Source organism: Ylistrum balloti, unplaced genomic scaffold (genome assembly GCF_031769215.1).
Source record: "Ylistrum balloti isolate Yb309-2 unplaced genomic scaffold, AGI_CSIRO_Ybal_v1 Utg369782, whole genome shotgun sequence".
Classification (NCBI taxonomy): domain Eukaryota; kingdom Metazoa; phylum Mollusca; class Bivalvia; order Pectinida; family Pectinidae; genus Ylistrum; species Ylistrum balloti.
Genome location: NW_026781970.1, coordinates 2,848,535 through 2,866,912, shown reverse-complemented (window position 1 = coordinate 2,866,912; position 18,378 = coordinate 2,848,535). Strand labels below are relative to the sequence as shown.

General features: G+C 32.3%; 1 protein-coding gene across 1 annotated transcript in view; it reads left to right on the top strand.

Annotated features, from left to right (window-relative positions):
- The window catches only part of LOC132544201 (uncharacterized), a 37,491-nt gene extending 20,732 nt beyond the window's left edge, over window positions 1-16,759 (top strand). Inside the window, 9 exon segments of the mRNA XM_060207768.1 lie at window positions 6,877-7,064; window positions 9,480-9,598; window positions 10,009-10,129; window positions 10,432-10,522; window positions 10,949-11,086; window positions 11,430-11,553; window positions 11,883-11,944; window positions 14,637-14,717; window positions 15,653-16,759. Of these exon segments, the coding sequence (XP_060063751.1) occupies window positions 6,877-7,064; window positions 9,480-9,598; window positions 10,009-10,129; window positions 10,432-10,522; window positions 10,949-11,086; window positions 11,430-11,553; window positions 11,883-11,944; window positions 14,637-14,717; window positions 15,653-15,832 (1,104 nt within the window). The 3' untranslated portion in view covers window positions 15,833-16,759.
- Window positions 16,760-18,378: the final 1,619 nt, after the last annotated feature.

Here is an 18,378-nt window from a genome sequence, read left to right as displayed (position 1 = left end):
AAGAGCTGCAAAGCTGTTGAACATCCTGACATAAAGTCATACTGCTTGTTGGTAAATAGTTAGTGAACATGTGCTTGGTAATGTGTGATCTGATTAGCTTTTCCATTGTTTTACACACTATTGACATGAGACTTTATGGGTCTGTGGTTGTTCTGATGACAGATAGCCTAGCCATCCAAAACATGTCAAAAGAAGATGAAAACCCCATCTTTACAGAATCCCTGGTGTTGATGCTCAGTTATTTGACTTCTTTCATCTGACACTGGATAATCCAGGTTCTGCTATTAACTACCAAACAAAATGTGTGTTTTCTGACATAGTGTATACTCGCTGCTGATAAGTTATAGGCCAAAGGAAGTGTTACCATGGAAACTACTGATAAATTGTTGCCCAAGTCTTAAGTGTGTCCTATTTCACTGTAGAATTATCATGAGAACTATAGAAGACTTGAACAATCATGTTTATTATTGTTCTTTAATTTAAACCCTGTTTCTTTTCTTAGTTATCTCCCCTTTGTAAGTTAACTAACATCTTTAATATCCATATTTGATTGTTCTGATTGCATGTTTCCACACTAGTACATTTGGTGGTTTTATTTTACAACACTAACAATATATTGAATTTGTTGCTTGTATTATTTTGTGAATTTACACATGGATAATAAATGAAAATTTCTAAAATTGTTACAGTGAAAAAGAAACATGAATTTTCATCCTCCTATTTGTAGTAAACTGAAACATGGAGGTGCCATTTTCAGTTGTTTTTATTGTGATGTAAACAATTTGCCAATTAGTTCTATGTTTAAGGAAAGCCTAGAAAGTTTTTTTTATGTTTGTCTTTGCACAGACATTATGAGTTCCTCATCATTTACTGTAATTTGATATTTCAATATAAAAGATTTAATGTAATCTCCAGCTCAAAAATGCTTTAAATAAAAACTAAAAGAAAACTTAAATAAGAAATATTGTAAGGTAACCCCAGTTTTATCTCCTGCAAATTGAAAAATTTAGAATTTTTAGATAGTTTACGTTCATGTCGATGTTATATACAAAATCACATAGAAGTTTTTGGACAAAAGTGACCCTCATCTTTTATAGATTCATTAGTGTCAGGCTGACAAGGATCTTCACTACATTCATTAAATTGTCATTTGTCATGGTTCATACAGAAATGAATTTCAGCACTTGGTTGGAAAAGTCTGACTGTTGGCATTCTCTGTCCTAAAGGTTAATGTTGGCTATCACTTCACGTAATGCCTTGAATTTATGTCTTTTATTTTTTTGTAGAAGCATTGAAATGTGTGATCAAAAAATACTTATAAGAATGAGTCCCCAAAATATTTGATGAAAATATGAGTTTTATTTGTTTGTTTTTCTCTTTGTTACAATTTTTACCTGTATATGTGCTGAATACCTGCTTTAAAAGCTGAAATGTTGATTAAAACTTTGTTCTCAAAATTCAGTCATTTGAAGTAAACAAAAACTTTAATCAATGTCCCTGAAAGGTTTTGGAATTTGTTTTCTTAAAGTCTGTGTGAACTATGGTTATCATTGTTGAAATCTCTTCAAGACTTCATTAATACAGTAAAAAAAATGCAATGCTATTTTATAATTTTTTCTTTTTCTCCTATTTTCAGGACAATGTAAGGCTCTTTCAGTATATAGTTCTGTTTTTGTCTCTGATAAGCTGACATACTAGAAGTAACTACCATGTCATGTGTCCACTTATACTGACAAGCTTACTTGCTTACTCCGTTATTAAAACCATCTTTAATACAGGGATGCAATTTAATTTGTTTAAGGCCACATTAACAGATCTGACTTCAACTGACCCATGTCTCCCAAATATGTAATAATAAATTCTGAAAAAGCATATTAGATACTATTGCATAATTTTGTAACTCACATTGTAAGTAAAATTTGCCGTACTAAAAATCCAATGCAGTTTGTAAATTCTGTAACCAATTAAGAAAAAAAAACAAAAAAAATCTGCTATGAATTAACCCAATTAAAATTTAGCAGATTTCATTACATGGATGAAATGCCTGAATTAGAAGCTAAAGTGACTAGGTCAACTTTAAAGACTTAAAAGTTAGAGAAATCACTGAAAGATCCTCCATTACTTATCTTAGATTTAAACTTTTTTCTTTAATTTGGACTCTTGACCCAATTAAATTCCTGCTGGGTGTCACATACGGTGCATTTTTATGTGTAACAGAGTTTGTGACTAGATTTTTATTGTCCTCGTTTCTTTAACATCTTTGTTGCACTTGAGAAACTTGTACATGTATTTGGTTGATTATAATAGGTTATGGCTGTGTTCTGTAGTTGGAAATATCTGTACAGTGTCTGCCAGTCTTATTCTGGACATTTTAGTGTTGGGAAAATTGTTTCTTTTTTAAATCAGCTGTTGTTCAATAGCCTTATTTAGAAAAAGAAGTGTCTTCATAAAAAAAAAAAAAAAAAAAAATCAAAATTTTTTTCAAATAATATTTATTCACTAGGTTATATATATATATTATGGTGAGACAACAGCAATATTTAAAAAAGAATAGAAAAGAAGAAATAAAAAACTACATAACTTTTCATTCTCACCTAAATATTATATACTGGTTGTAATGTCTATGGTGAACTGCATCATTTGAAAATAGATTCATCATCATGGTAAGAGTTGCAATAGAATCAGAATGAATGAAATTGACTGTCATCTGTTTTTAAATTGAGAAATCAATTTTTGAATTGATATTTATGTGGATGTATGTAATCATAACTATTGATCACTCCGTAAATGTTTGGACATCAATGTCTGTCCAGATTTTCAGAGTCCAGATTAACACAAGGTTACACTGTCCTTGAATTTGTTGTGTTAACCTGTCACTGGATACATATCTCAATGTCCCTTCTGAATAAAAATACAGTGATTTTACACTAGTTCTTTTCATTCTGTAAATACTACTCAGGTCATTATCATATAAATAATTGCTGCAATGTCAATTGACATCTACAGGACTCAAAGTTGAACAAGAATTTTTTTTATGCACCTCATGCCATGTCATTAAGGGTTTGCATTTTACCTAAGATCTGTTGTTTCATGTCTTTGACACCTTAGTTTGTTCAGTGTTATGCTTAGCTCCATTTTTGTGATACTCTTAAGTGACATGGTCACAGGAGGGCTACACCATCATGTGACATGAACATCACTGTGACTTATAAATTTTTACATGATAACCACATTCTGTGTTTTTTTCTTAAAATGATGTAAGTTTAGTTAGATTAGTTTAATGACACCTTTAGACCTTCTTAATTGACATTGTTGCAGTTCTATGTTGACATCAGTTAGGCTTTCTATGTTGACATCAGTTAGGCTTTCTTTGTTGACATTGGTTAGACTTTCTTTGTTGACATTCGTTATACTTTCTCTGTTGACATTGGTTAGGCTTCCTTTGTTGACATTGGTTATACTTACTTTGTTGACATTGGTTAGGCTTACTTTGTTGACATTGGTTAGACTTTCTTTGTTGACATTGATCAGACTTTCTTTGTGGACATTGGTTAGGCTTACTTTGTTGACATTGGTTAGACTTACTTTGTTGACATTGGTTAGGCTTTCTTTGTTGACATTGGTTAGGCTTACTTTGTTGACATTGGTTATACTTCCTTTGTTGACATTGGTTAGGCTTACTTTGTTGACATTGGTTAGACTTTCTTTGTTGACATTGGTTTGGCTTACCTTGTTGACATTGGTCAGACTTTCTTTGTTGACATTGGTTATACTTTCTCTGTTGACATTGGTTAGACTTCCTTTGTTGACATTGGTTATACTTACTTTGTTGACATTGGTTAGACTTTCTTTGTTGACATTGGTTATACTTACTTTGTTGACATTGGTTAGGCTTACTTTGTTGACATTAATCAGATCGTCTTTGTTGACATTGGTTATACTTTCTCTGTTGACATTGGTTAGGCTTACTTTGTTGACATTGGTTAGGCTTTCTTTGTTGACATTGGTTAGGCTTACTTTGTTGACATTGGTTATACTTCCTTTGTTGACATTGGTTAGGCTTACTTTGTTGACATTGGTTAGACTTTCTTTGTTGACATTGGTTTGGCTTACTTTGTTGACATTGGTCAGACTTTCTTTGTTGACATTGGTTATACTTTCTCTGTTGACATTGGTTAGACTTCCTTTGTTGACATTGGTTATACTTACTTTGTTGACATTGGTTAGACTTTCTTTGTTGACATTGGTTATACTTACTTTGTTGACATTGGTTAGGCTTACTTTGTTGACATTAATCAGACCGTCTTTGTTGACATTGGTTATACTTTCTCTGTTGACATTGGTTTGGCTTACTTTGTTGACATTGGTCAGACTTTCTTTGTTGACATTGGTTATACTTTCTCTGTTGACATTGGTTAGACTTCCTTTGTTGACATTGGTTATACTTACTTTGTTGACATTGGTTAGACTTTCTTTGTTGACATTGGTTATACTTTCTCTGTTGACATTGGTTAGACTTCCTTTGTTGACATTGGTTATTGTTGACATTGGTTATACTTACTTTGTTGACATTGGTTAGGCTTACTTTGTTGACATTAATCAGACCGTCTTTGTTGACATTGGTTATACTTTCTCTGTTGACATTGGTTAGGCTTACTTTGTTGACATTGGTTAGGCTTTCTTTGTTGACATTGGTTAGGCTTACTTTGTTGACATTGGTTATACTTCCTTTGTTGACATTGGTTAGGCTTACTTTGTTGACATTGGTTAGACTTTCTTTGTTGACATTGGTTTGGCTTACTTTGTTGACATTGGTCAGAGTTTCTTTGTTGACATTGGTTATACTTTCTCTGTTGACATTGGTTAGACTTCCTTTGTTGACATTGGTTATACTTACTTTGTTGACATTGGTTAGACTTTCTTTGTTGACATTGGTTATACTTACTTTGTTGACATTGGTTAGGCTTACTTTGTTGACATTAATCAGACCGTCTTTGTTGACATTGGTTATACTTTCTCTGTTGACATTGGTTAGAGTTTCTTTGTTGACATTGGTTATACTTTCTTTGTTGACATTGGTTAGACTTACTTTGTTGACATTGGTTAGGCTTACTTTGTTGACATTGGTTAGACTTTCTTTGTTGACATTGATCAGACTTTCTTTGTGGACATTGGTTAGGCTTACTTTGTTGACATTGGTTATACTTTCTTTGTTGACATTGGTTATACTTTCTTTGTTGACATTGGTTAGACTTTCTCTGTTGACATTGGTTATACTTACTTTGTTGACATTGGTTAGGCTTCCTTTGTTGACATTGGTTAGGCTTACTTTGTTGACATTGGTTATACTTTCTCTGTTGACATTGGTTAGACTTTCTTTGTTGACATTGGTTATACTTTCTCTGTTGACATTGGTTAGGCTTACTTTGTTGACATTGGTTAGACTTTCTTTGTTGACATTGGTTAGGCTTACTTTGTTGACATTGATCAGACTTTCTTTGTTGACATTGCTTATACTTTCTCTGTTGACATTGGTTAGGCTTACTTTGTTGACATTGGTTAGACTTACTTTGTTGGCATTGGTTAGGCTTACTTTGTTGACATTGGTTAGACTTACTTTGTTGACATTGGTTAGGCTTACTTTGTTGACATTGGTTAGACTTCCTTTGTTGACATTGGTTAGGCTTACTTTGTTGACATTGGTTATACTTTCTCTGTTGACATTGGTTAGACTTCCTTTGTTGACATTGGTTAGGCTTACTTTGTTGACATTGGTTAGACTTACTTTGTTGACATTGGTTAAAATTTCTTTGTTGACATTGGTTAAAATTTCTTTGTTGATATTGGTTAGGCTTACTTTGTTGACATTGGTTAAAATTTCTTTGTTGACATTGGTTAAAATTTCTTTGTTGACATTAGTTAGACTTTCTTTATTTTCATTCATGTGTTTGATCTACAGAATGGATTTATTCAAAATATTTTCTATTCTAGCAGTAAGAATAGATATATCTGATATTACCAATACATCATATAAAAATAGGTGTAGCAGGGACTATCACTTTCCACGTCTACAGAAATCAGACAACCTTCATCTTCAACCACCAGAAAGTAGTTACTGACATTAGCTGTTTAAAGAGGCTAATTCTTATAGTAATGTCTCGTACATTTTATTTTTAAAGTTTAAAACAAATCGGATTAGAATAGGATGCTAGCTATGTAGTCCTTGTGTTACAATGTTGTACATATATTATAAATTGTAAATGTTTCTCACCAGGTAAGTGATTGACCTTTGTTATTGTGATCCAATGAAAACTGATATTTGTGTATGTTTATAATTGATATTTATTTTGATCTTTCCAATAATGATAAAAGTTCTGTAGATTTAATGACTTTGAATTAAATGTGTCTTGTTTAATTGTAATATAATGTGAGTATATGACTAAGAAAAAGGATGATTAAATGTCATTTTTCAAATGTTGAAATTGATTTATTAAAGTAGAATAGAATGACAGAAGGTAGACACCAGTCAATCTCAACTTACTATCAGTAATAATCAGACTCAAGGTGCTGTAAAGGAAATTTTTTTCATTGGTTCAAATTCATTGTTGTTTAAATGAAATTATGAAGCATAATGGATAGATTTCAAGATATCTGTTTCTCACAAATAGATCCCTGAATATAACAAATATATACTGTCTCTTGTTTAAACCCTTAACAATATAAATATAGCCCTTCTTGAATTGCATTTGTAATTATACTGGTAATGCAAAACTAAAAATTGAAAAGTGCAATTAAGTATGTGTTTTTTTTTCTTTATCATATAAAATAAAAAAAATAAATGCTGTATCCTTGATTTTAAAACAAAATTTGTTTTAGGAAAATGACTATCTTGGTGCAACATTCCACTTTTTTGATTCTGACGATGAAGATGATGATGATGATGAAGAGTCAGCTGGTCCACAGATATCAATGTACACACAGTCCATTCAACAGCCAACCCTTATAAACCATGTCAACGCTCCCAAAGTCCCCAAACCACACTCTAGCAAAGTGTCAGAAATGAGGTAGGAAAGATGTTAACCTATTAATTATATCTTTTTTAACTTTTCCTTAATTGATCGTTTTCATTTTTGTTTCATGGAATTAAATGCATGCTGCTTTTAAAGGTCTTTTTAAAAATCAGTAAGTTGAAGCTTTGCAGTGTATCAGGACATGACTTGTGTATATAATTAAGATTTTTTTCTACTTTGACTTTAAGTAATTTCTCTCAGAATGTATACTGCAGTATGAAAAATTAGTATTTTTTCATTAAAGAAACAATCATTTTTCCCAATTAAGTGACTTTTCATTTGATTTTTGAAGAGATCAGGCCTGGTAGTTGACATGCCTACAAAAAATTGATTCTCTGGTTGACTTATGAAATTAAATCCTTTTCTGCAATTCAACCTTAATCAGTGTCTAATTTCATCAAAAAAATGTGACCTACCATACCTATTTCCAGCCCAAATCAATGATGAATTACATCTCAATAACATTTCCATGTACACAGGTTCTTTAGGGAAGTTTTATCCATATCATTGAGTAGATAGCATATAAAAAGTTGATTACAGGACACCAGCACATTGAAATTTGTCTGATGTTTTTCTCCAATATATTAATAGCATGTTGTGTTTTTTACTATTGTCTTGAGCTTTGTTTTTTTTTTTTTTTTTTCATCCTATAAGGAAATTAGATAAAAAAATATTTGTTTAAAAAGATCTGTTAAGGGTTAAGAACCACACCATGTGTTACTTACAGGAAACGACAGAAGGGTGAAGTGTAAGTACTGGTAGTAGTTTCTTTTACATAGATCCAGTGCTAATCTGCTGCGTCATCATCATCTTTTTATCTTCATCTGTATTTACTAGGCAATGTAGTGCTGACATTAAAAAATCACTGTTCATTATGATAATACATTGATTACATAGTTACAATAAAACATTCATGAAGTTCATCTTTTGGTTTGTGGTCTGTAAGCTTCAAGTAGTTCCACATTCTTAAATTTCACCCCGTGGTTTTGTGATCTAGAAGCTTCAAGTTAAGAGACACATATTCAGATTTCACTCAATATAAAACACCCATGTATTCAAATGCTATATTTCTGATTTGATTTATAATAAGAGAGACAACTCCGTTCTGCATGAGTGACTTTACATGGATGAATCATTTTCATTGTGTTGTTTTTACATTATAAAAATCAGCCTTAACCTCAGATAGGATTGGTGCCTATATGTTCAGTAATATGCATATTGTCATTTTGTATGGAATGTTCTGCTGTGATATCTAATACTTGTGGATGGTTAACTTAAAAATTGTTGCATAATGTTTTTTTAATGTTTTTTAGGGGGTGTTTCTATATCCAGTAACTATTTCCACTTTTCTGGCATGTTCATCTTGTATTACTGTTCCCTAGTACTTTGTGGGTTTTTTTTTCAGCTTACCAAAAATGTAAAATTTTATCATCAGCTACTGTCACAATCACATACCTGGTTACTCAACAAATATTCTCTCTGTGTTATGTGACAGAATATTTGTCATTCTTTTTTTATTTGTTCTTTATGTTGTAAACTTAATCCAAACTTTTATTCAAATTTTTATTGTGAATTTTCTGAAATAAAAACTATGTAATAAGGTTTGTCTTTCACAGATAGTTAAAGCTATACAATACAAACTTATAGAGCCATACAAAGCAAGCTATGTACTTAAAATTGTGAGTACAGGAACTCCTGGTTGGCATTGTGTTTAACACTTAAGAAGTGAAATGAAATTATGAAATGTATCTGCTTGTGAAAAATTTAGAGTAGTTTTCTATAATTATGAGTGAAGGTTCATTAAGATTACTGAAATAATGTATATTTCAAATATAATGTTTTAAAAAAAATTGGCAGTATTTTCCCCGACTTGTTGAATTGACAAAGGACCCTCAAAATTTATAGGGTTTTACTCATTACTATGTATGATTTGAGTACCTGGACTCATACATTCATAAGATTTGAGGGTCCCAGGAAAAACCCTGCATTAGATTCTTAGTATTTTAATTCATTAAAACAAAATGCTTCTGAAGGGTAAATGGTATGTATGTTGTGTATTTCGTTGCTATGGTAATCTTTTTTGTTGCTTATTTTTTTTAAATATTTCCTTAATGTTAATTCTTTTTTTATATTTGATCAAAATATGCCAGGGGATTTTGATTTCAAATAACAAAAATTGTGCTTGTTACAATAATCAAGATATCCATTTTCATCCGTAAATCCTTTGACATTTGCTCAAACAAACATTTCAAATCCTAATACATTTATAGCTAGCAATAATGTATCGAGGTGATTAGAAGTAAGAATTTCTCAAATGCATTTTTTAAATATGACACTATACATGTTATGTTGCTAAAATGTTTGGAATAAAAAACTTTTGCATTATTCTTTGTCATTTTTTTTCAACAGAGAACGAGAGAAGAAACTGAATGAACTAAAGGAAGTGAAGAATAAATATGAAGAAGGGATGTGGAATGTAAACACCATTCTGATGGGTGGCTTAGGGAAGGACCCTGCTATTATTGATGGTAAAATATCAATATTTTTCAGTTTGAAAGTCTCAGCTTATCAAATATATTTGCCATATCCCTTGTATTCCAGATTTTTATATTTTTTTACTGATATTTAGAAATATATCTAGTATTTTTCTTAAATCCATTTTTTTTTAAATGTTTTAATATCATTATTGTATTTTCTATTTCAGTTATTCAATTCAAAATGAAAATATGCAAAAACAATGTTATTTGATTGTTTCATTAAGAAAGTTAGCTTGATACAACTGGGAGTTTCAGAAATATTGAAAAGAATCTGATCTTTAAAAATAACGTTAAACAAATTTAAACGAAAAAAAATTATACTTGAAGTATGTGTTTGTGATTAATTTTCCATGTTTTCAAGCTTTATTTTATAAATTTTTGTTTTCTTTTTACGTCAAAAGATGATGACGATGCTTCATCCAAGAGACAGAAGTCTGCAGATACATCTAAGTCAGCCAAGACCTTGCATGAACGTGCCGCAGCCCGTCACTCTGCTCGCCTACAGGAGAAGACTTCAACAAGGTACAAACTAGTTGTTGGTATGGTAACTGAAATTGAAATAATTTTCTGTGGTATGATATCCTGAGTACGTGACATAAAATTATTTGACATAGCATGTCGATGTCAGTTGACATACTAACTTGTACACTGTATCAAAAGTATGTGCTCATTGAGATGTAGAATGGAATTGCTGTTGGGATTTTGTACATCTTTTCCAATTTAATTTGGTTTTCTGTTGGTTAGGATTGATGTTATTCTTCTAAATAGAATATAATATGTTTTCACAAGTTGCTACCTCATTAAATTACTTTTTTCTCTCACAGGGACTTCATACAATCCAGACAGTCACGGCAGTCAAAGGTTACATCTGTGACAGGAACAATGAGCAAGATGGATACAGAGCGGTCAGAAGAGGTAGACTTGTCTGAAATTTTCCTGCATGAGAAACCTTTATTTTTTAACTTAATCCTCTAATAGTTTGGAAGATGTCCATTTATGGCAAATATTTCTTTGGTATGAATTTGCATGAAAACAAATTTATTGTACAATCTCTTGTAATAATCTTGAAGTTTGTTGTATCGGAGATAATGATCTTTTGATATGTATGGAATACCTGCTCCTTATTTTCTTGAAATTTTGTATAGTGCCCTGTTTTAAATTTGGAAAGGACTTCTTTTGGAAGTATAATTGTATAAAAAACTAAAACAAAATAAAAAAATAATCTCCTTTAATTTCCATACTTACATTTGAAACTTTGTTGTTTTTTATCTTTAATTTCATTCTTTTTGAAAGCAGTCTATTTTTGTGTAAGTTGACTATCTGTTTGTGTATTACATACAGAGTGCTGGTGTGGAAATGCCTCTCACGCCTCAGGATCGACTGGAAAAGGTTTGGAAATCCTTGGAAATGCCAGATTCCCACCGACTCGACATGGCAATAAAATATAGCTGTAATGAGTTTTACTCACGTCTCTTCGAGGTATAGTATACATCCATTATGAGACAAAATAGATTGTTTCTTTGTTATTTTGATACATAATTGATGTACATAATTCATTTAGCAGAACAAACATAACTAACTGTAAAGCTGCTTTTTACTTTCCATTTGTTGTACCAAATCATAGGATCAATTTTTGTCAAAGACTTTTAAATAAGATTAAACAGATTTTGTTTAAATCTGAAAATGTTCCAGGCCACATTCCCAGGATTTCAAACATGCTGAGCTTAATCTTTCTAGTATAACTGATACATGAATTAAGTCCTGTTTATATCAATTGTGAAACAGAAAAAAATAGTTTGGGGTTTTTGTCTGTATATTGCAGGTGATTGACCGATGGGAGAAAGTGACAGAATTCATTTTGAAGAGGGAAGATTTATTGGCAAAACTAGAAAAGTTTGAACGAAACGCTTCTGACCCCAACAGATTCTTTGAGAAAGGTATATCTGGCAAGATAGATAGAATTTGTATACATGTATATTATTAATGAAGTAATGGTAGCAGAGAAGAAATGGCTTTTAAACCTTTCCATGTGTTGAAAGCTGCTAAAAAATAGTAAATCCTCCTGATCAAAGATATTTTAAGAAAGCTCTTTTGTCCTTAATTAGAGGTGTATTTTTTTTTTTTTTTTTTTTTGTATCTGCCATACACATGGAAGAAAACTTTATGTATCAATGGTTATACTGAAGTGGTTCACAGTAATGCAAGAATGACACCGAAGTATATTTCTGGTGTAATCACAAGTTGTCTTAATTCTTAATTTTATTTTTCCATTTAGGTAGCAAAAGGAGTTCAGTAAAAAGGCTACAGGAAGCCAAACAGCGCAGTTTTTATTATAAGGCAAGTACCAACTTATAGGAAAGTACCATCTTAAGGTATATTTCTGAAACCCTCTCCCCATTGTAAGGAGAGTACATAGCCTAGCTATCTTGTAGTCAGGAACAATCTTATGATAGGTATCTGAAACATTCTGAAACCCTCTCTCCATGGTTAGGCAAGTACCATCTTAAGGTATGTTTCTGAAACCCTCTCTCCATGGTTAGGCAAGTACCATCTTAAGGTATGTTTCTGAAACCCTCTCTCCATGGTTAGGCAAGTACCATCTTAAGGTGTGTTTCTGTAACATTCTCTCCATTGTAAGGGGAGTACCATATTTAAGTATGTTTCTGAAACCTTCTCTCCATTGTAAAGCAAGTACCATCTTAAAGTGTGTTACTGAAACCTCTCTATTGTAAGACAAGTACCATCTTAAAGTGTGTTTCTGAAACCTTCTCTCCATTGTAAAGCAAGTACCATCTTAAGGTATGTTTCTGAAACCTTCTCTCCATTGTAAAGCAAGTACCATCTTAAAGTGTGTTTCTGAAACCTTCTCTCCATTGTAAAGCAAGTACCATCTTATGGTGTGCATCTCAAACATTCTCTCTATGGTAAGACAAGTACCACCTTCAGGTAGGTATCTTAAACATTCTTGTTGTAGTCAACCCTTTTCAATGTTAACAAATTGGTGGATATCCTGGGTTTAAACCCCTAATATGGCATCATTTGGCAAATTTACAAGATTCAGAAAATTTTGGAGAAAACATTCTAGTGGTAATTATGCAAAGATAAGATTAAAAAATACTTTAGCTGAGTAGTGTCTATAAAGAAACACTTTGTCAGGATATCGATACAAATACAAATTAATAATAGAGGGTCCCATTTAACATTCAAACCGATGTTATATGAAGTTCACAAGGCCGACACAAAAGAAATAGATGTGACCAATCTGCATATTGAAATTTACAGGTGTAGTAGATGCCTTTACAGGTAAAGTGTTAAGTTGCATGTGCTGTACACTTGTGTCGTCATATCGTAGGAAGAATGCAGGTGTGTAGTTATTCCAGGTCTTGCTGTGTAGTATACATGTTTATGGTAAATAGGGAACTCTCACATAAACATGTAAAGGATTTTCCAACTTTGGTTTGGCAATTGATCATAAATAAAGACTTTTTTACAAAGAGTGAACTTCTAAAGCTTTTATATCAATAAAAACACACGATCATTGTCTGGAGTATTTCTCAGATAAGTTAATATTCAAGTGAGAGTTGCTGACATAGGGGCATTAATCATCATTTAGACTACCCAATGTAACTTACTCATTTGGCCAGTTGGATCAAGACAACTCACTCTATTGTTTGGCACTCGGATATCATTAGACTTGTTCAGCCAGACTCTTGTTAATCTGTTTACACTATTACAGTGTGATAGGCACCAGGTTGTTATAGACTAGAATATTAAGGATAGCATTGGCTGAATAACAAGTTGATATATTCATTTAAGATTGTAGCAATCCCCATAACAGAAACATCTGATAACTATTGACAGTATTAACTGAATTACGTGTTCATACACTACAGAATAAAACCTACTGGTAGAGACTGTAAAAAAGATGAAAAAAATATGTGATAAAATAATTGTGTCAGTGCAATGGAGAGCTGATGTATGAGTATATCATAAAAACTAGGTCCCAGATGGTGTGTAATGTATAACTTAATCAAGCACCTGTCATTGATAATCTGTCTTGTTTAATGTTCCCACATAATTACTAGTTCCTTACAGTGCATGCCATATATAGTCCAGATATAAAACATTCATCATCAGCAGCAGTCGATCTCACCACACACTGGTACAAACTAAGTATAAACCCACATATTGTTGTGTAGCTATCTCTCTTGATTATGAAAATCTTACCTAAACGTCCATTCATAAATGACAATAGATTTGGGTCACAAGGATGTTTTGCTATCTCATCAAAATATGACGATGAGACTGAAACACTTTGCAAACAGGATCAAATTTCATCAACTTATATCATTTAGATATATACACATTAAATGCATGTTAAGATCATCTGACTCAAAGGGTCAGGATAAGAAATCATCAGTGTGTTCCGTTCACTGAATGTAAACTTAATTCTTCACATTTTTCAACATCTTGAAAACTAGTAGACTAATTTTAATCATATTTGGCTCCAAACATTATTTTGGGCAAAGTAGTTTGTGAAATTGATAAATCTGGACTTCTAGGAAGCCAGGGAAGGGGCCATTAGGGGCCCAAAAAAAAGACACCTGTTCCCAATGATTAGAAATGTCAGAACTAAAATTCTTTCACAGCGATCAAGGGCTTAACCAATATTGTGAAGTTCCAAGTTGCCCTGCATCTAGTTCCCCACTGGGGAGGGGGTGAAATTGACTATAGTGTATATAAGAAAATGACCAGGTATATATTTGACATCTGTTAACTAGCCATCCTTGTGTCAAGGCAGTTAAACTGTGAAATTTCTGAGTCTGGATACATTTTGATGCACATTACACTGTATTGCTTCTGTAAAATCATGTGATACTGCAGGTACATGTACACCTGTTTCTTCATAGTTAGTCAGATAGCCATCAAGGCCAGTGAGACTTTGTTTTTTAAGTCAAGTTTCCAAATTTAGGAATAACTATCAAATTTTTCTTCAGCTTGTACTAAGTGATAATTCTTTCTTTCACAGAGAATTGATTATTATGACCGAGAGATAAAAATTGAGATAGATTATATGACGCAACACTTTCAAGATATCATCACATACAAGGTAAGGTCTTATTGATTTGATACTGTTTCAAATTTCTGCTGACTTCTGCAATTCTTCCTTACTTTTATGAGAAGACATTTTTATTTAATTGTTTGTTCAAAAATGTGAAAATTAAACTATACTCAAGGGATAAAGAAATGCAGGGTAAACTTTGAAGATGATTCTAGGCAAGATGTCGAGCATAATGTTCGATATTTTTAAGTAAACATGAAGATTTATCCATATAGAACAAACTGCAAAATCAACGGTTTTTAATTGGTAAGTGATTTAGGAGTAATTGAAGGGAATTGAAAGAGAACTCTGTAATCAGAAACCAAAATGGACTGATTGTGGGAGCTTCCCCTATTTACTCTTTCCACAGCCCTGATTCTCCTAGGCATGGGGTTCATGAGTGAGTTTATCCTCCTCATTGGGATGTTGGCCCGTTCTTCCAAGAGGGCTGCACTCAGTTGGGCCAGAGTAACAGGGAGAGGCTGGCATTATCAAACCTGTTTTTCCAGCTGGTCACACAAGTGCTCAATAGGGGATAGGTCGAGGCTGTATGGCAGCCAGTTCAGTGGGTGGATATTGTTGTTAGTGAGAAAGTCGCAACAGATCCTCGCTACATGGGGTCAAGCATTATCCTACCGGAATGTGAGGTAGTTTTGCTGCAATAATGGGACAACATGGGGTCAGAGAATCTCATCTCTATACCGCATTTCTTTATCCCTTGAATATATTCACTACATGAATTTAATTTGTTTTCCAATAACTACCTCTCTAGGATTTACCTAGTCCCAATGTATATTTCAAAGGATGCTGTTGATATAGAATAAAAAAATTTTAGGATATTGTGGGTGGTGGAATGGTATTTCATGTATTTTATCTATGATTGCTGGATTTGTTGATACCACTACACTCCAGATCATGCATGCTTTGATTCCTGTCCTTTTCAGGGACGGTCATATGAAGAAAAGATGAAGTGGGATAGGATTGAGATGTTGTACTGGCTGCAAGAGGAACGTAAACAAAATGCTCTCAAATATGAGGCCATGATGAAACAGGCTGTGCCTATGAAGGTCAAGACAGCTCAGCTTGACCCAATTACACCACCTAGTACAGCTAAAGTCAAGTAGTTGTTGTCCTCTACATACAAGTGTCAGAGTTGTCGCCATCATACAAGTGTCAGAGTCGCCGCCATCATACAAGTGTCAGAGTTGTCACCATCACACAAGTGATCATACAAGTGTCAGACTCGTCACCATCATACAAGTGTCAGAGATAGTTTTCAATTGATCATATTTGGTACTGTTTGATAGAAAAAAGAAAAAACCAGGTATTGGAATGGTTGTATCATCAAGGAAAAGTCATAAATAGGTCAATGTTTTAGACTTGACTTTGATGACCTTTGATATAAATACACAAATAAGGTCAAGGTTATCTCAGAACAGCCAAGGTGTGGTTGCACCATCAACCTGAACACACAATATATAGGTCAAACTTATTCTTGAAGAATCAGGGCATATAAAAGATGGATAGCCCCAGCTAATTGCACAGTTATCTCGAAAAACCAAAAGATATAGATGACTGTTGACCTGAACATATAATTAAGGTCAAATAAATCTCAGAACCAGAACTCAAGAGATTGTTCGAATTTTTTAAAATGGCAGATATACACCACTGGCTATTTAGGTGATGCGTAATCAGACCAAAGATGCGGAAAAACATTCCAGATTATACTTTGTTAAATTGTTTTGGATATTTCTTGTTTATCAGCCAGCAGTTAGCTTAACCAACCATTAACTCACATCTTTGTTGGGTTGTGTGTAAATTTGAATATATTTTATATCCAAATTTGTGATATTTACATAGATTATTTCTGCCAATCTGTTAAAACAAAATGTAAGCAGAAAGTATAATGAATATGATTTAATTAGGCATACTAGATTACAGATTTCCAGAAGATTGTATGATTAAGCTCATTTCATTTTCATCTCCTTTTAAGATTTGTTACATACTCCATTCCTGATTCCAAATTTCTTTTGTACAATTTGTTGGTATGTTAAGAGAAATATTTAATTGAAAACAAAAACCTGCTTTTTTCTTTCATAATGTAATTTATTGGAAGGATAATCATTTTTCCAAAGCAGTATTTTTTGTTTGTGAATTTCTGGTTATCTTTTGTTATCAATTCCTGTTTAATCAACATTCTCAACAATTCACTACATTTCATTTTTTTTCTGCCTGAAAATGTCTTCACAAACTATCAATGGTTTTCCATTGAATTTTATTTCATTTGTGCTGCAAAGTACTAAAAGGTTTTGTTTGTGCTCTTAAATTTGAATAATGTAAGTGGTTTCTGACTAGAAAATTGTCAGTCTCCTAGATGTTTGTAATAGCTGACATCACAGGTAGTCAAACATTTCCATTACATCATTCAAAAGAAAGATGGAATCTTTCTCACTTACAGGTAGGATACTGGTAAATATGTATTAATATCCTGTACATGTATATCTAAAATTATGAACATGTTTGTTGTTTACTCATTAGATAAACATGCACAGTATTTTGTAAACATCAGTAATTGTTTTGGAGTTTTACAGAAAGAATGCTGAATACCTATGTGCATGTACTGTCATTACCTTGATTTGTAACCAATATTATGGCTTATCCATTTCAATACCCTTGCTAAGCATTATAAATGAACTAAAGTTCAGAGCCTTGTTTTCTCTTGTCCAGGATAGCATGTCTGGTACAACATATACAAGTACATGGGAAGTGGACAAATATTTTGTAACCAGTTGAAAAGAGTAAATGAATGTAAAATATTCAGAGCATGATTCTATTTTCAATTTCCTTGTAAGAAGTTATATGAAAATGATATCAAAATGGAATTTTAGGATTTAAATGAAATATTTAAAAATAAATCAGTCTGTGTACAACCCACCAACAGAAGTAGTAATCTAATAATCAAGAGATATTGTTTTGAGCGTTACAAAAGAAGAAAAAAAAAGTGACTTGTGAGAACACTCTCTAGAGAGACTTAGCTACTTGTCATAGGGAACCGCTCCATAAACTTTAAATGGTTTTTACCTATTGAAATAACCATTCAGACTATGTGTCTTTAAAACTTTTAAGACCCAATGTATGCAAAATAGTTCCCTATGTATATAAAATAGTTTGCATAAATTCTTCAATATTTGTTTGGTTTCTGCTTATTATAGATCCAATGCAAGGAATTTGCAAAGTCTGTGATATTATAATTCTCTAACAAAACTGCTGAATACATGCATTAGGAACCATCCTTTTCTACCATTTAAATATTTGTTGATATTTTATTATTTATTTCTGTTACAATGATCTTAAATATGTTAAAGATTAAAAATGTGCTGTGTTTCAACTGGTTTTTTTAAAATACAAAAGTTGTGCATTAAAAACCGTCCTTTACCATTGTAGTATATTTGTTTATATTTTTTATGCATTTCTATAAAATACATAAGTGTGTATATATATGAATGTGACAAACGCACTGTCACATTTTCTCAATATTATTTTCATGCAAAAAATAAATGTGATATAAAGAAATTAGCATTTGTTTTCCATTTTACCAGAAGGACCTCACAAACCTCATCAATACAACTGACTCCAGTATTCTGTTATTTTTTTCAAATTTCTTGCAGCT